The sequence below is a fragment of the Salarias fasciatus genome, chromosome 7 (genome assembly GCF_902148845.1).
Source record: "Salarias fasciatus chromosome 7, fSalaFa1.1, whole genome shotgun sequence".
NCBI classification, from domain to species: domain Eukaryota; kingdom Metazoa; phylum Chordata; class Actinopteri; order Blenniiformes; family Blenniidae; genus Salarias; species Salarias fasciatus.
In genome coordinates, this window is record NC_043751.1 from 19,120,454 (window position 1) to 19,134,260 (window position 13,807).

The following is a 13,807-nucleotide window of genomic DNA, read 5'->3' on the forward strand; positions in this document are numbered from 1 at the left end:
AAGATTTCCAAAATGCTTCAAGGCTGCCTGTAGATTTTCATGTGCAAACAATGACAAAAAAAAGTGAATTCAATGTAACTAAGGAGATTTATTGAGTGGCTGCGTAAAATACTGCAGGAGTTTGTTGTGTGTGTACCCACCATCAAGCACCATTTCCCATAATTCATCATTTTTAAAACAAATTCATCAATCATGTGCATTAGCTGAGGGGTACTTTGCTTAATCAAATGGATCAAGCTCTATGATGAGAAATACCACAAAAAAATACTCATTAGAACTATTTTAGTCCTATTTCATTCAATTCACGATTTTTTGTCCAGAAAGAAACATTATAAAGAAACGTATGTCACAGATATGGTTAATTCCTCACCATAAAAGAATAAGGAGACTAAAAAGATATACTTAATTTACTGGATTTTGGGAAATATGCTTCTTATAGCAGGAGAATAAAACAATATCATGGATCTCCTACTTATTCTAAAAGCTGAACCATCCTATCATAAACAAATAATAATTTGCGATTATATCAACCCATAAAGTGCACAAATCACAGGTAGGCACCACAGGAAAACTGTTAGGAGTACCACTTTACCGCATTAAGGGTTGTGTCAGGCCACATGCTAGACTTGAATATTGCATTGACCTTCTACTGTATAAAAGCTTTTTTTTTCATCTTTAACTGTAGAAAGTCCATTATAAATGCTGTTTGCCGGTCAATTCTCGAAGCGTTTATTGAAAACAAACAATGCCTCATGTTTGTAATGCCTTGTCATTTACGACCCATCAAACAAACAGTGAAGGTAACACACAATTACCTCTGTTTACACTTTGATAAAACGCTCTAAAGCGGGGCTGGCAAACCCATTTTCGTTCAGTGGCCACATACAGCCCCATTTCACAGTATTCCTCCTATAACCATTGCGTTTTGGCTTGCAGTGACAGCATGGCGTTTTACAGTTTGATCGTTTCCTGGGCCACAGTAGAGCCTCTTGCTGGCCAGTTTTGGCCCACGGGTCTCATGTTTGACACTCCAGCTCCAAATTGCCTGCCACAGTGGCTGTTAAAAATAACAAGTTTTAATATTAAATAAAATATATTAAAAAAAATACTTGTTTACATTTAAATGCAGTGTATGATTCTATGAATCTTTGTTTTCGCATTTTTTTTCTTTTTTTTTTTTTTTTTTTTACATATTTGAAAAACAAACCAAGAAAAGATGCAGGAGCCTCATTTAGAAACACTGAGGGCAGGAAATGCAGCTGTTAAAAACATGAAATTTAAAGCATTCGTTACTTACCAGATACATCATCAGTATTTGTGCTCCTTCACTTCAGCCATCAGAGAGGGATTTTGGCGTCTTGACTCCAAATGTTTGCCGCCACCTCGAGTCTGACAGGCAGAGCCGAGGGCTTTAACAACCCGTGTGACGAAAAGGAAAACCTAGCTAGCGTTGGTAGCTTGTAGCCTTAGCTTTGAAGCCCTGAAGCAGCTGGCTAACTCCCAGTGCACACAGTAAATGGCTCCAGAGCTCACTTATTTGAGTTGTGAAACATAATCGGGTCCAATGGTGAGTGCTCCGTGTGACTTTCCTTGCTATTCTGTGTTATTTGCGCGCTAGCATTGTGCTAACAGAGATAGCTAACCCGCTGGCTTGGCTCCGTTATGTGGCTATATTGTTTGCTAGCTAAGCTAGCAAGTTTTATCCTGTTCGTCCAGTGGTTAGGTGGAGATTTGGTGACACCAGAGTGTCTCCGTTTTGAGTGCGGATATGTTTGTCAACTGTGTAAATGCACGAAGTACAACGAAATGTCAACGATTAGCTGCAGCGACACATTTGCAGTAAACGATTAGCATGCTAGCATTAGCATTTGAGGTGTTTCTCGCCTTTCTGGCAGCTACTTGTCACTTTAGGAAAACGTGTTTTTATATGTTGAGAAGTATTTAAATTAAGCGTGCGTGAGAATCGAGCTTCAGCCGATGTTGTCATAAATTATTGTCTTGTGTTTATTATAGGTTTATGAGACTGTGCAGCCATGGGTGACATGAAAACCCCAGATTTTGATGATCTTCTGGCAGCCTTTGACATCCCAGATGCCACAGGATTAGATGCAAAAGAGCCCATCCAGGGGAGCCATGAGGAGGCGGAAAGTCAGCTGAAACACCCCGGGATGTGCCTGGGGGACAGCCTGTTGAGCAGCCAAGCTGTTACAACAGCAGACATCCCTGCAGTAAGTGTTATTGTGAAAAACACAAGTCGGCAGGAGTCTTTGGAAAGTTTCGGTGATAGACTTCACTCAGGGCCACCTTTGCAAAATGGATTCAGAGGACAAGAGACCTCTGTGGACTCTACAAATACCACAGATCCTAACTTCTCTGCATCATTTGTATCTTCCTTGAACGGGGAGAGTTCCAGAGAGCTTCCCGGAGAGGCACCTATACAACACAAGCCTGATGGAGCGCCAGTGTTTTCCCGTTCCGTTTCACACTTCAGTCCTGTGTCCAGTCCAGAATGTGAAGACACTCGGTGCGATACAGATGAAATCCAACCAATGCAAGGAAGACTCTGTTTCTCGGAAGCTTCGGGTTTTGTGGAACCTTCAGTCCCAGACAATCAGAAGAAAATGGACCTCAGTGTGTTTGATGACTCCACCAAGGACTCCTTCGTGCCCAATGATGTTCAAAAAAGTAGGGCAGAAAGTACTCGGAGTGACGTCTCTGACAGTTACAAAAGTGAAAAATCTGTTACAGTACACAGTGCTTTAACCCCTCCGGGTGAAAACCAGAGATCTGTTGACACAAACTGTAATTCAGGAACTACAGTGGATGCTTCAACCTCTGTCTCACATGCCAAATCTCACACATCTAAATTTTCATCTTGTCTCGAAGCACTGGTGGCTCTGAATGCTAGGAAGGACCCCAGCGACCCAACGAGTGTCAGAGAGTCATCAGCAGTTCAAAGTGATTGCATTAAACCGAGTCCCAAGGTGCCTCTCTCTCCACGAAGCCCAAGGAGCCCACTTGAAGTAGTGAAACGAATGATGAAGCCCCCCGATAGCCCTGTGAGCATCTACAGCGACAGCAGCGGCAAAGCCTCCCCTGCGGTGGCATCAGGATCGCCCCCTGTGATACCAAGGGTCCGGATTAAGACTATTAAAACCACATCTGGGCGCATCAAACGCATGGCCACGAGTGTGGTACCTGATTCGGAAACAGATGAAGTGCATTCAGCTTATGAATCTTCGCCTTCGCAGAGCATAATTAGTGAGGATTCCTATTGGACCGTGTCTCCTCACCACTCTCAAACTGCCGAGACCAATGTGGGGAAACAGGCTAAAGGAAACCCCAGCGGTGCGTCAGCACCCAAAGTTTTCCACAGGAAGTCAGAAGACAAGCCGAGAAGGACAGGTGGGAAACAGTCGTCGGCAGTATTGAATCGTACCGGTGCGGCCAAGCGAACTGTTTCAAATCAGGTGAAGAAACCAAAGAGAGTGTCGGCCTCAGCGGGCCAAACTACGAGCACAAACTTCCTTCCAAAAGCCATGCACCTAGCCAGTCTGAACCTGGTCCCTCACAGCGTGGCTGCTTCCGTCGCCGCACGCTCCACCTCCCATCAGCACAGCCAGCCCACGCTCTCCTCCACGGTGTACAGCACCGTACCGCTGGTGCATCAGGTGAAAACGGCCGCCGCCCATCCCCACACGCCGGTCCAAAACACGGGAGCGGGAACCTTAAACAGACTATTGCATCAAACCAACCCCGTGCCTCCGTACGTGCCCAACTTGACCCCCCCGTCCGAGAGCAACATCAGCCTCCCGCCACACGGATACCGCTGCCTCGAGTGCGGAGACTCCTTCGCCGTGGAGAGGAGTCTCTCTTTTCATTACAACAGGAGGAGCGTTCACATCGAGGTGCGGTGCGCCCACTGCGCAAAGACCATGGTGTTCTTCAACAAGTGCGCCCTGTGGGCTCACGCGCGGGAGCACAAGAACAACGGCAAAATGATGCAGTGCACACACCTGCGCATGAACCCGATATCCGAAGGACAGATGTTTGTTCCCATGAGCGCTGACCCGGTGAACGCGGGCTCTTTCACCTCACTCCCACCGTTACCACTCCCGTCCTCTCACAGCGAAGCCGTCCTGCCTTTATACCAGGATGGAGTCCACCGCCACCCGCGTGGCTGCCCGGAGTGCAACCAGCAGTTGCCAGACCTTAAAGCATTTGCAGGCCACTTCCAAAGACTGTCAGGAGATGTTGAAAAACTGGTGAGTAGAGTTTTCTATAAAACAATGGCGGATGATATTCTGTTGTTGACGTTGTGAAAGTGGCATCTTTGAGGCTTGTTTTCAGGACGTCGTCGCATTTAGTTAACAAAGGAGTGACTTCATCATGTGAAACAGGTTTGGTTACAAATCATCAGATACTGCAAACCACACAAGATTGTAACGACCAAAGGAAGCTGCTGCCTCGCTTTCATCTCAGATATTTAAATGTACTATTTGAAATTGCGGTACTTTTACATGTACTTACATTTAGGCCACACAAGCATCAAAAAAAGTTCCAAGGTGGTTTGTTTGTGATTGCATGTGATGCAGAGGCTCCACAGACAGCTGTTGGCCAGAATGCCTGAGATCATCCTCTAACTATGTCTGAAGTTTATCTGCCGCCATCTCTAAAAGCCACAGCTGCTAACAACTAGTGGAAATGCAGCATAAAGTTACACCACGATCGAAGTGACACCAGTGCCGCACCAAAACAATAGTTCTCAGATGTAGAACAATGAACAATTCTTTATCAGCATAATTTATGAATTTCCTAAATGAACTCGGGACTTACGGAGATGATAACATTCTTACTCATCGAGCAAGTAAACTTACTGTGAAACCCAAGTTTGTGAAATCTGTAATGCTCAGTGTAGCGAATAACACATTTGTTAAAAAAAAACAGCTGAAATGACACTGTCAGCACTTTGAAAGGTACACATCGTGTGTGCTTAGTATATAATGTAATAAATCAGCAATTATAAACCATTAAAAACCAGATCAAAATCTTTGAGATGGTAAATGAAAACACTGGTAGATAAAGTGGTAAACCACGTCATCAGTGGACTTGGACTACCATCAGTGGTGCAAATGTCTTGTGATATTATGATTAATGATTCAATAATGCAGAAGTTCTTGAAGTCTCTCTGAATTGCTAATGACAGCGATGGTGGTGGGGAAAATGCTGTTTTGTAATTCTTGGTTTTACAGGCTGGTAGTAAGAACTGACACAGCCTCAGCATTAACAGGCTGACAGTTTTTGTTTGAGATAGAAGCAGCGGCCCTCTTTGTTTCCTGTACAGATTGATTCAGGATTAAACTGAGACGTTCCGCTCAGCCGACTAAACCATTCCATGAGTTTGCGTTTAAAAAAAAAAAAAAAAAAAAAGTTTCCAGTTGGGTTTTATTTATACGGTGCCAGTTAGAACAAAGCCACCTCGCTGCACTTCTTCATCCCAAAAATGCAGAGAAAAACCCCAACAATTCCACACGAGCCACAGTGGAAAAGGAAAAAGCAGAGAGAAACCTCTGCAGAGCAAACTCCTGCAGATCCAGACTCAGAACTGGCTGCGCTATTTGGAGTTGTAGAGCAAACAAACAACAAAATGAAGTTCTTTTCAGACTCAAGCTAATTAACACACTTCAGATATGACTTAACCAGGAGATACTGCAGGACGGCCTATCAGAGACAAGCGCATAATGTTCATGACATGATTTCTTTTTTAATTTTTTGCACTTGTTTTCTTTTTGTACCACAGGTTTGTGAAATGTGCTCCATGCTGTTACCCAACAAGTGCAGCTTCAGAGCCCACCAGCGTCTCCATGCCCATAAGTCCCCTTACTGCTGTCCCGAGTGTGGCGCCTTGAGTCGCTCTGCAGACATACAGAAGCACGTCAAGGAGAACTGCCTCCATTACGCCCGCAAGGCCTGGTACAAGTAAGTGATCCAGAAAGCAACTCTTAATTGAATAACCTTTAACGTGAGATTAATGCGTCTGTATTTCCTTTTCCTTTCAGATGTCTACACTGTGATACGGTTTTCAAGACAATTCAGTCTCAAAAAAGTCACGCGGAGGAAAAACACTGCGAAGCCGTTCATAAGTGCACCGGCTGCACGGCGATCTTCAAGACCTTTGACGGCTGCGACGAGCACATGAAGAATCGCCACCCTGTTACAACAGTAACCTCGAAGTCAGTCAACACCTCATGACCAGATTGTTAAAAAGTTATAGATTTGCTTTTATTGGGCATGTTTAATGGTTTTCTCCCCCTTTTTGCAGGTCGGTGTTGCAGTGTTCGTGCGGGAAGGTTTTTAAGAAAAAGCAGGCGCTGCATGATCACTTCAACCAAAGTATCCATAAGCGTCTGTCCTGTGTCTTCAAATGCCCAGAATGCAACTCGGTCTTTTCACAGAAGCTGCTGTTGATGCAGCACTTCAAGGTATGTCCCCAACGGAAAGGTTTCTTTTCCTTTTCCTTCGTTTATTTCAAACAGGAAAACTTCAAGACATTTCAGATTTTTCACATTAACTGGAAGATTCAAATCTTTGAAGTTTTTGGTTGTTTCTTGCGAAGCAGTTATACCTCAATGAACAATTTATCTTTTTTTTACACAACATTTTTAAAATGACTCAATTCGCGTGGATACAAAAGGCTTTAAAAATAAAATATACAATAAATGGAATGAGGAAAATTGCTAAAATGAGTATCATTTCTAAAGAGGGGTGCTTAAAAATGAGAACACTGAGCACACAAAACTGCTTACAAAAGAGATAAAATGGCTACAATGTCCTTCCTGTGGCAATTAGATACTATAGCTTTTCTCTGTAAATAGTTTTTTACTGTGTTTTGTTAATTTCTTCTTTTCTGTGCTCGTTTCAGTCACTGTGAAGCTTTGTGCTAATAATTATTCAAAAGACTTATTTAATTTTATCCTGTTTTATTTGATATTCAACTTTATTCCCATTTATTCTACGTGGAAAGGAATTTCCCTCTAGGATTCATAAAATTTCTCTTTTCTAAAATGTCAAAACGGTCTTGAAAACACTAGAAAAGAAACGTGAAACTTATAAAATCAGGTACGAAAACAGCTGAAACTGTGATTCTAACTTTTGCCGTGCAGACTGTCCACGCTGGGATAATAACTATGGAGATGGAGAAGAACCGCGAAGTGGACGCAGCTGAGCAGGACCAGGACTCACATCCCGCTCAACAGCAGAAGAGTCACTCGCTTGCCAAGCGCACGGAGAGTCCCAGAAAGAAGCCCGAGCGGGATAAAGGGCCTCACGTGAAACTCACCTGCTGGACTTGTGGCGAGTGTTTGCAGAAGTTCCCCGACCGGGACTCCTTCGTCGCCCACATGAAGGCCAATCACAGAAAGGTAAGGCTGCGGGTTATCTGTGGGACGAAGTGAATCATTTAAAAGAAGGGTTGAACTTAGGTCTAGTTTGCGTAGCGTTTTCCTTGACTTTCCTGGAGAATGTGTTTTACAACGAGTCTGTCTGTTGTAATAATCGGAATCAGAAATACTTTATTGTACCTCAAAGGGGAATTCCTTTCCGTCACAGATGCTCCTTTTCGAAGGTCAAAGACAGTAGGAAAGCACAAAATATATCAATCAATTTAACATAAGTACACATATTAATAAATAAAACAAAGAGATAAATCCAATGAGTGTTCTTCTGTATCTAAAAAGGATAAAATACGGTGTTTTAGTACTGCGCATTATGTAGCTTTTGCATATCAAGTAGTTATTGTGAATGAGGAGTTCTACAGTCTGATGGCCACAAGTATAAATGATTTCCTGTGACGCTCTGTGGTGCGTTTTGGTGCGATCACTCTGGTACTGGATGTACCACTGCGACTAAAGGCCTCCACACACTGCAGGATAATTGGGCCGAATTTTGCCCCGATCTTCTCCTCCCGATCGAAGCCGACAGGGTCCGATTGTCGGGAGTATGCAAATGAGTTCGGGTCCGATCTTCGTGTAGTGTGCGGTGTGTTCCGAGAGATTTTTTCCGGTCGGAGCCTGTCGGGAGGCGTCGGAAGGGGCGATCGTAGATAATGAACATGTTTAATATTTCCGATCGCAAATCCCGTAGTGTGTGGTGCGCTCCGAGAGGCGCCGATCAGCTCCCAGTAGAGCTGTCCACACCCTCGAAATAAAGCTCCTTGATTGGCTGAACAGCTCCGTCTCACCAAGGTGCCGCTGCTTAAAAAAAAAAATCCCCTCTCAGCTGTCAGAGCTTGGGACATGAATATATGTCTGTGAAATATATCCACTATATATGACAGTGAAACAGAAAAGCCAGAGCTCCTAAACTCAGCCGTGCAGAAAGTGGGTCTGAATGGAGGAATCCAGGAGCGATGATAAACTCCGATTTGATGCATTCATCTTCATCTCCGCCAGTCCTGCAATAATCCCAATGTTTTAATTCATCTCAATTATTAACCATCACGGAAGAATGGGGAAAAAAAAAAAACTTGCCGCTGACTCCGTGCCTTCAGAGACAGAGTGGACTATAATGAAACTTTTCCTAATCAAAGCTCGTGTTTTTATTCTGATTTAAACTATCAAATATGTGGACAAAAAGAATGATTTAAGATATTTGGTGATTTAAAAAAGTAGCCTTTATTTGTCATGGACTGCTAATAACTTTACTGCTCCACTGGGGAGTAAAAAGTAAAAAAACAAACAAACAAAAAAAAAACACACACAGAGATTAATAAGCTGAAGTATTATCAAATGTGGAGGGTAAATTATAAGAAAATGATCTGAAACTGTTTCCCTCTCCTGTACTGGAACATTTAAATCTTCTGACAAGGCGCTAACAGTCTGTGCTCGTGCCGCGGGGGGGGCTGGGCTGACAGAGCGATACCGATGTGAATGAATGAACTGAATGAATGAATGAGTTCTCAGTCACGTTGGACTACGCAAGATTTGGAAGAGTGAGGAGCCGATTCTCGGCTGAAGAATCTGCTAGTGTGTGGTCTGCTCCAGAGCGACACCACACACTCGACGATCAGGAGAAGAAGATCGGGTGCGATCTGTCCTCTGTTGTCTTCTAGTGTGTGGTCTCTCAATCGGGGAAGATTGAAAAAAATCCTGTAGCGTGTGGCAGCCTTAACCAGCACATTGTGGAGTGGATGGGACACATTATCCAAGATGCCACAGACTCATAGAACATCCTGAGGAAAGTCCTGCAGATGTTGAAGGACCTCAGTCACCCCAGAAAATAGAGGCCAGTCTTCAGTGTTCTTAGTCCATTCCAGTTTATTGTCAATATGTAGTCCAAGGTATTTGTAATCATCAACCATGTCCACCCCGGCACATTAGTCCTCCTCATGTCCACAACCAGTTCCTTGGTCTTCGTCACATTGAGCACATTGGTGGTACACAGTGACAAGCTGCAGCTGTTTTACATTGTTCGCATTGCTTTTTGTGGATTTATTCATTCATACATCGCACCCGTACCTTCAAACCGAGTCCACTGTTCTCTGTCAACAGTCAGTCAAGAGGTTTTCGTGCCACTATTGCGAGAAGGCCTTCAAAACTGCAACCATCATGAAAAGACACATTCGCACCGAGCATAGCGGGAACAAGAGGACCTACACTTGTTGGTAAGATTTGAAAAAAGCAGTTTTATTGATTTTTCAGGTGATTTATTGTTGAGTTCTTTTTGTGTAAGAGCGATGTGTAAATTTACAAAGGGCCAAAAACTGCAGAGTTGCATGAGAGGAGACTCAAATGCCCGTCCATCATGGTCCGGTGTTCCAGATGAAAATAAGAGCCTGAGGCTGCACATACTGTGAGCATCAGCACTTTGCAAGGTCAATAAAAAGACAGAGCTGACTCTGATGACGCCTGCTGGTTCCACGTGTCCTGATAGAAGCTGCTCAGCCCGGTGAAAGACAAACAGTGGAGGAACAGAGCAGCTAAATGTGGATGAAATGGGCGTCAATGTAGTGGCTTATGGAGTGCATTTCTTTAATTTTCTACACAGGTATTGCACGGATAACAAAAAAACCTTCAGAAAGAGTGTAACGCTGAAGAACCACATCAGTCTTATGCATGGAATTAAAAATCCTGATCTGGGGCAAATGCCAAAGTCATCCATCCAGGAGTGCAAAAAGGCTTTTGGGAAGGTAGACATCTGTAAACAAAACGCATGCCTCTAAAAATACAAATGCTCTGTAGTTATGACTATTAAGTGTGTTGTTTTCTGATTTTCAGGGGTTTAAATCAGCAGGGCCCGCTGCGGGCCCGCAGACAGAGGGGCCGGAGCATGCCGGCGGTCTCGGAGCTTCTCCTTCAAAGCGCCTCAAAACTCAGTTCCGCTGTTCAAAGTGTGGTTTTGTCACAGACGACGGCGCACAGTTCCAGCAGCACATACCTCAGCATAAAACCGACGAAAACACTCCCCAGTGCCTTCACTGTGGCCTGTGTTTCACGTCCGTGCTGTCTCTCAACAGACATCTGTTCATAGTGCACAAAGTCCGAGACCCCGCGGACTCGGAGGCAGGAAAAGAGCAGCGGCAGCAGCAGCAGGTGGATGTCAGGGAGCAGGAGCAGGATAATCAGCCAGTCCGATCAGCCGAGGGCGACGCCGTGAACGACGGGCTGGCGGCAAGAAGTGAATCCGAGCCGTCGCAGGAAGAGCCGCAGAGCCCTCACTGCGCCAAGAACACAGACTGTAACTCAAAACTGAGGTGCTGACGCGCTTCAGAAACTGCTCCGTCATCTTGTTCTAGAAGTGCAACTTAACAAAGGACACACAGTGTTTTCATCCGGAGGCGGCGCAGACAGCCTGGGACGTTTCATTCTGACAATTCAATTAAGGACTTCAAAGCAGTTGCAGTATATTGATGCAGATCCTAAATAAATAACAGTATTTTCATAATAAATTTAATCTTGCATGTTGGTCACATATTAACCTTGCCTTCCAAATACACCTATGCTACAACTGAAGTTTTTTTTTTTTCTTCTTTTTTTTAAGTTTTCAGCAAATGTTCCGTCCACCCCAGCCGGAGACTCAGGAATGTCTGTTTTCAGTTGCGTCGTCGTTTAAGTGAATGGGGTCGGCTGTTCACCGTGGTAATCAAGAGCAAGTTAAATCTCCTAAATTTAGCGTGAAGTATTTAATCCAAGCTACAACATGCACATACCCGGATGTGTGTTCACATTAATTTTTCACGTCGTCATTACTTTGCATTACAAATCTTGACTTTTCGCTCACCGTATATTGCAGAAATTGGTGTAGTCTGAGCATTTTAAAAGCAGTATGTCTGTATTCATGCTAAACAGTTAGGATCTCAAGTGAGAGCACATGTTATGATGGAGTCGTCCCTCCAATCAAAGCCTGGTAAAGTTGGGCTATAAATACAAGCTAAAGCTTAATTTGACTATTTAAATACTCTTCTTTTTTTTTTATTTGTTGTCTAAATGTTTGTGAGTGCATGTATTGTTTCAGGTTGTTGGGTTTTTATAGGTTTGGAGGAAATGGAGGTATTATATTTGTGCTTCAGCAGTATTTAAAATACCTCAGCTCGCCAGAAATGTGTTTTCTTTCTTTCTTTCTATTTACTGGCAAGCGAACAGTCAATGTTATGTCAAATCAGGGTACATAGTTTTGGATAATCTAGAGCAGTTTGTGCGAGACGTTGCTTTGCAAATCGGAACCTGGCGTGACGGCGATCCAAACGAGACGTTTGGCACGCAGACTCGGCAGGTTCTGCTTTGTGAATCAGCTCCTCTTGTTTTGTATCGACTAAAGTGACAGTTCCTACCTCCGAGGAAAATGGCAGTGATTGTTAAGCATTGAACGACTTCGAGAAGTTGCATTTATTCTCAGTGCAATGTAGAGATTAGTTTCTAGAGTATGTATTATCCCCTGTTTTAAAAATTTTATAAATTGTTTTTGGGAATGATATTATGTCTTTCTGGTCATATTGACTTATATTTGCCTATGTGAACTTTCCTATGAAAGTGCTGTATGAGCTCTTAAATCCTCTGCGAGTCCTTAAATGTCCACGCTGCAGGGGCTGTGCTATCTGTCCGTCGTCGGTTCTTTTGTAACGTTTTGTCGATTGATATTTGTACTTTTGATACCGTGCTAACTGAGGACTTGTATTGGAATGTAATGTGTACATATAGTAACCAATGAAACCTGGATTCACAGCATTTCTTAAACCATTACACTTGTTCGGCATGCAGTGGCCTATGTGCCTTTGCTGTTTTGTTTACTTTGCAAATAAAATGGAGCATTTAATTGGACGCCGGCTTGTGATTTCCTGTCTCCCACTGGCTTTTTGTGTGCTTTGCAGTGAGGTCATGCACTCTTCGATCGTCACATGGCACTCTAATGTGCGCCCTGCGTCCAATAAGCAATAACTCGGGGTGCCATTAGAATATTTAGCCCGTCCTTTCTCAGTATAACTGCCTGTCCCCCCCGTAGTAAGAGAGGCGCGAAGGGGTTTTAATTAACTCGGACTGAAGCTGCGAAAGGCACGTTTTCAAAGATGAAAGGCGCTTTGACAAAGAGCTGCAGAGGAGGATGCCTGTCTTCTTTCATCCTTATCTCATACGTCGTCATGACCGCTTCAATGACTCTTGATCTGACCGAGCTGAGAAACAGAGTTTCAAAGCTGAAAGTGAATCCAAAGGGCAATCTGTGGGCAACAGGTAGGAAACCGAGCATAAATATTAAAGACCGTTTTTTTTTTAGAATGCATTCTGCAGTTTCGACTGATTTTGCATGTTTTTGCTTCAACAGGTCACTTCATGGGGAAGAAGAGTGTCGTGGACAGTTCGTTCATGGAGTCTGCTTTTCAGAACGTTAAAGCTCCCAATGAAGCTACAGCAGTTCGCCCTCTGCAAGGAGTGGAAGACCTTCAAGCACAGCTCCTCCAGATGTTGAAAACTGCTCAAGAAACAAGAGAAAAGGCACTGGACATGTGAGTTAGTATTCATGGTAATATGATCATTGCGTTTGAACAGTGTGCTGAATGTCTCATTGTGTTTTTTGCTCCATTCATTTAGAGGAGATCCTGCTTGAGGAACGCTGCTTCCAACAGATGTTACATCCTAACTGTGATCATCTGATTTCACACTGATGAAGAGGAGAAGAGTCTTAAATTTTGTTTAAAAAAATAAAAATACAAGCTCTGATATAAATGTTTCTTTAGTCTGATATAACATGTTTGATAACTGTATTCTTTTTTTAATTATTTTTGCAAGGTTTTTCTTTGTCAATCGTTTATTCTATTAAAAAGAGCAAATTATAAATTTGATGTGTTTCATTTGTGTTCTTTGCATGATGGCCAAATGACTGTCCATGAAATGAGCAAAAAAGACTTAATCTGAGTCTGTGAATTTTGATATTATAGAACATTTATAGAACAACTTTGCTATCTAATTTGCTATCTAATTTGATCTCATAAGACATGAAAATTACAAGAATTACAGAACACAAAATATTGTAAAATCAGATGTTTATTCCTATTTTTTTTTTTTATCTTGAGATATGTCTAATTAAATTTTAAACAATGCTTGAAACTCAGTTGATATTAGAAATACCTGCAATGTACATCAAATCAGATGGAAAAAGAGGAACAGAACATTTATACTGTTTGTATAAATAGTTTGAAGACTTGGAATTGCAGATGTGAACCATTCACATGTTTTCTGGACCTGAACAAAGGTGACACAAGTATGGAAAAATATAAACAATATTAGTAATTTTTCGGAATATGAAATTCCAAACGTGT

At 42.9% G+C, this 13,807-nt stretch overlaps 2 protein-coding genes across 2 annotated transcripts; both read left to right on the forward strand.

Annotated features, from left to right (window-relative positions):
* The first annotated feature begins 1,433 nt into the window (after positions 1-1,433).
* Positions 1,434-12,314, forward strand: znf592 (zinc finger protein 592). Its single transcript, XM_030096001.1, has 9 exons — positions 1,434-1,567; positions 2,014-4,265; positions 5,801-5,979; positions 6,060-6,233; positions 6,323-6,482; positions 7,164-7,421; positions 9,549-9,661; positions 10,045-10,186; positions 10,275-12,314. Exons 2-9 carry the CDS (start codon positions 2,034-2,036, stop codon positions 10,755-10,757), a joined length of 3,741 nt encoding a protein of 1,246 aa, XP_029951861.1. The 5' UTR covers positions 1,434-1,567; positions 2,014-2,033; the 3' UTR covers positions 10,758-12,314.
* A 179-nt stretch (positions 12,315-12,493) lies between these two features.
* On the forward strand, positions 12,494-13,212 carry nmba (neuromedin Ba). The gene is made up of 3 exons (XM_030096004.1): positions 12,494-12,722; positions 12,814-12,994; positions 13,080-13,212. Exons 1-3 carry the CDS (start codon positions 12,560-12,562, stop codon positions 13,093-13,095), a joined length of 360 nt encoding a protein of 119 aa, XP_029951864.1. The 5' UTR covers positions 12,494-12,559; the 3' UTR covers positions 13,096-13,212.
* Positions 13,213-13,807: the final 595 nt, after the last annotated feature.

Excerpts from the sequence above, each read along its gene's own strand:
- znf592 (XM_030096001.1), top strand. The coding sequence starts at position 2,034 with ATGGGTGACATGAAAACCCCAGATTTTGATGATCTTCTGGCAGCCTTT. Across the intron at positions 7,422-9,548 it reads TGAAGGCCAATCACAGAAAG|TCAGTCAAGAGGTTTTCGTG; the intron begins GTAAGGCTGCGG and ends CTCTGTCAACAG. Across the intron at positions 9,662-10,044 it reads AAGAGGACCTACACTTGTTG|GTATTGCACGGATAACAAAA; the intron begins GTAAGATTTGAA and ends TTTTCTACACAG.
- nmba (XM_030096004.1), top strand. The coding sequence starts at position 12,560 with ATGAAAGGCGCTTTGACAAAGAGCTGCAGAGGAGGATGCCTGTCTTCT. Across the intron at positions 12,723-12,813 it reads GGGCAATCTGTGGGCAACAG|GTCACTTCATGGGGAAGAAG; the intron begins GTAGGAAACCGA and ends TTGCTTCAACAG.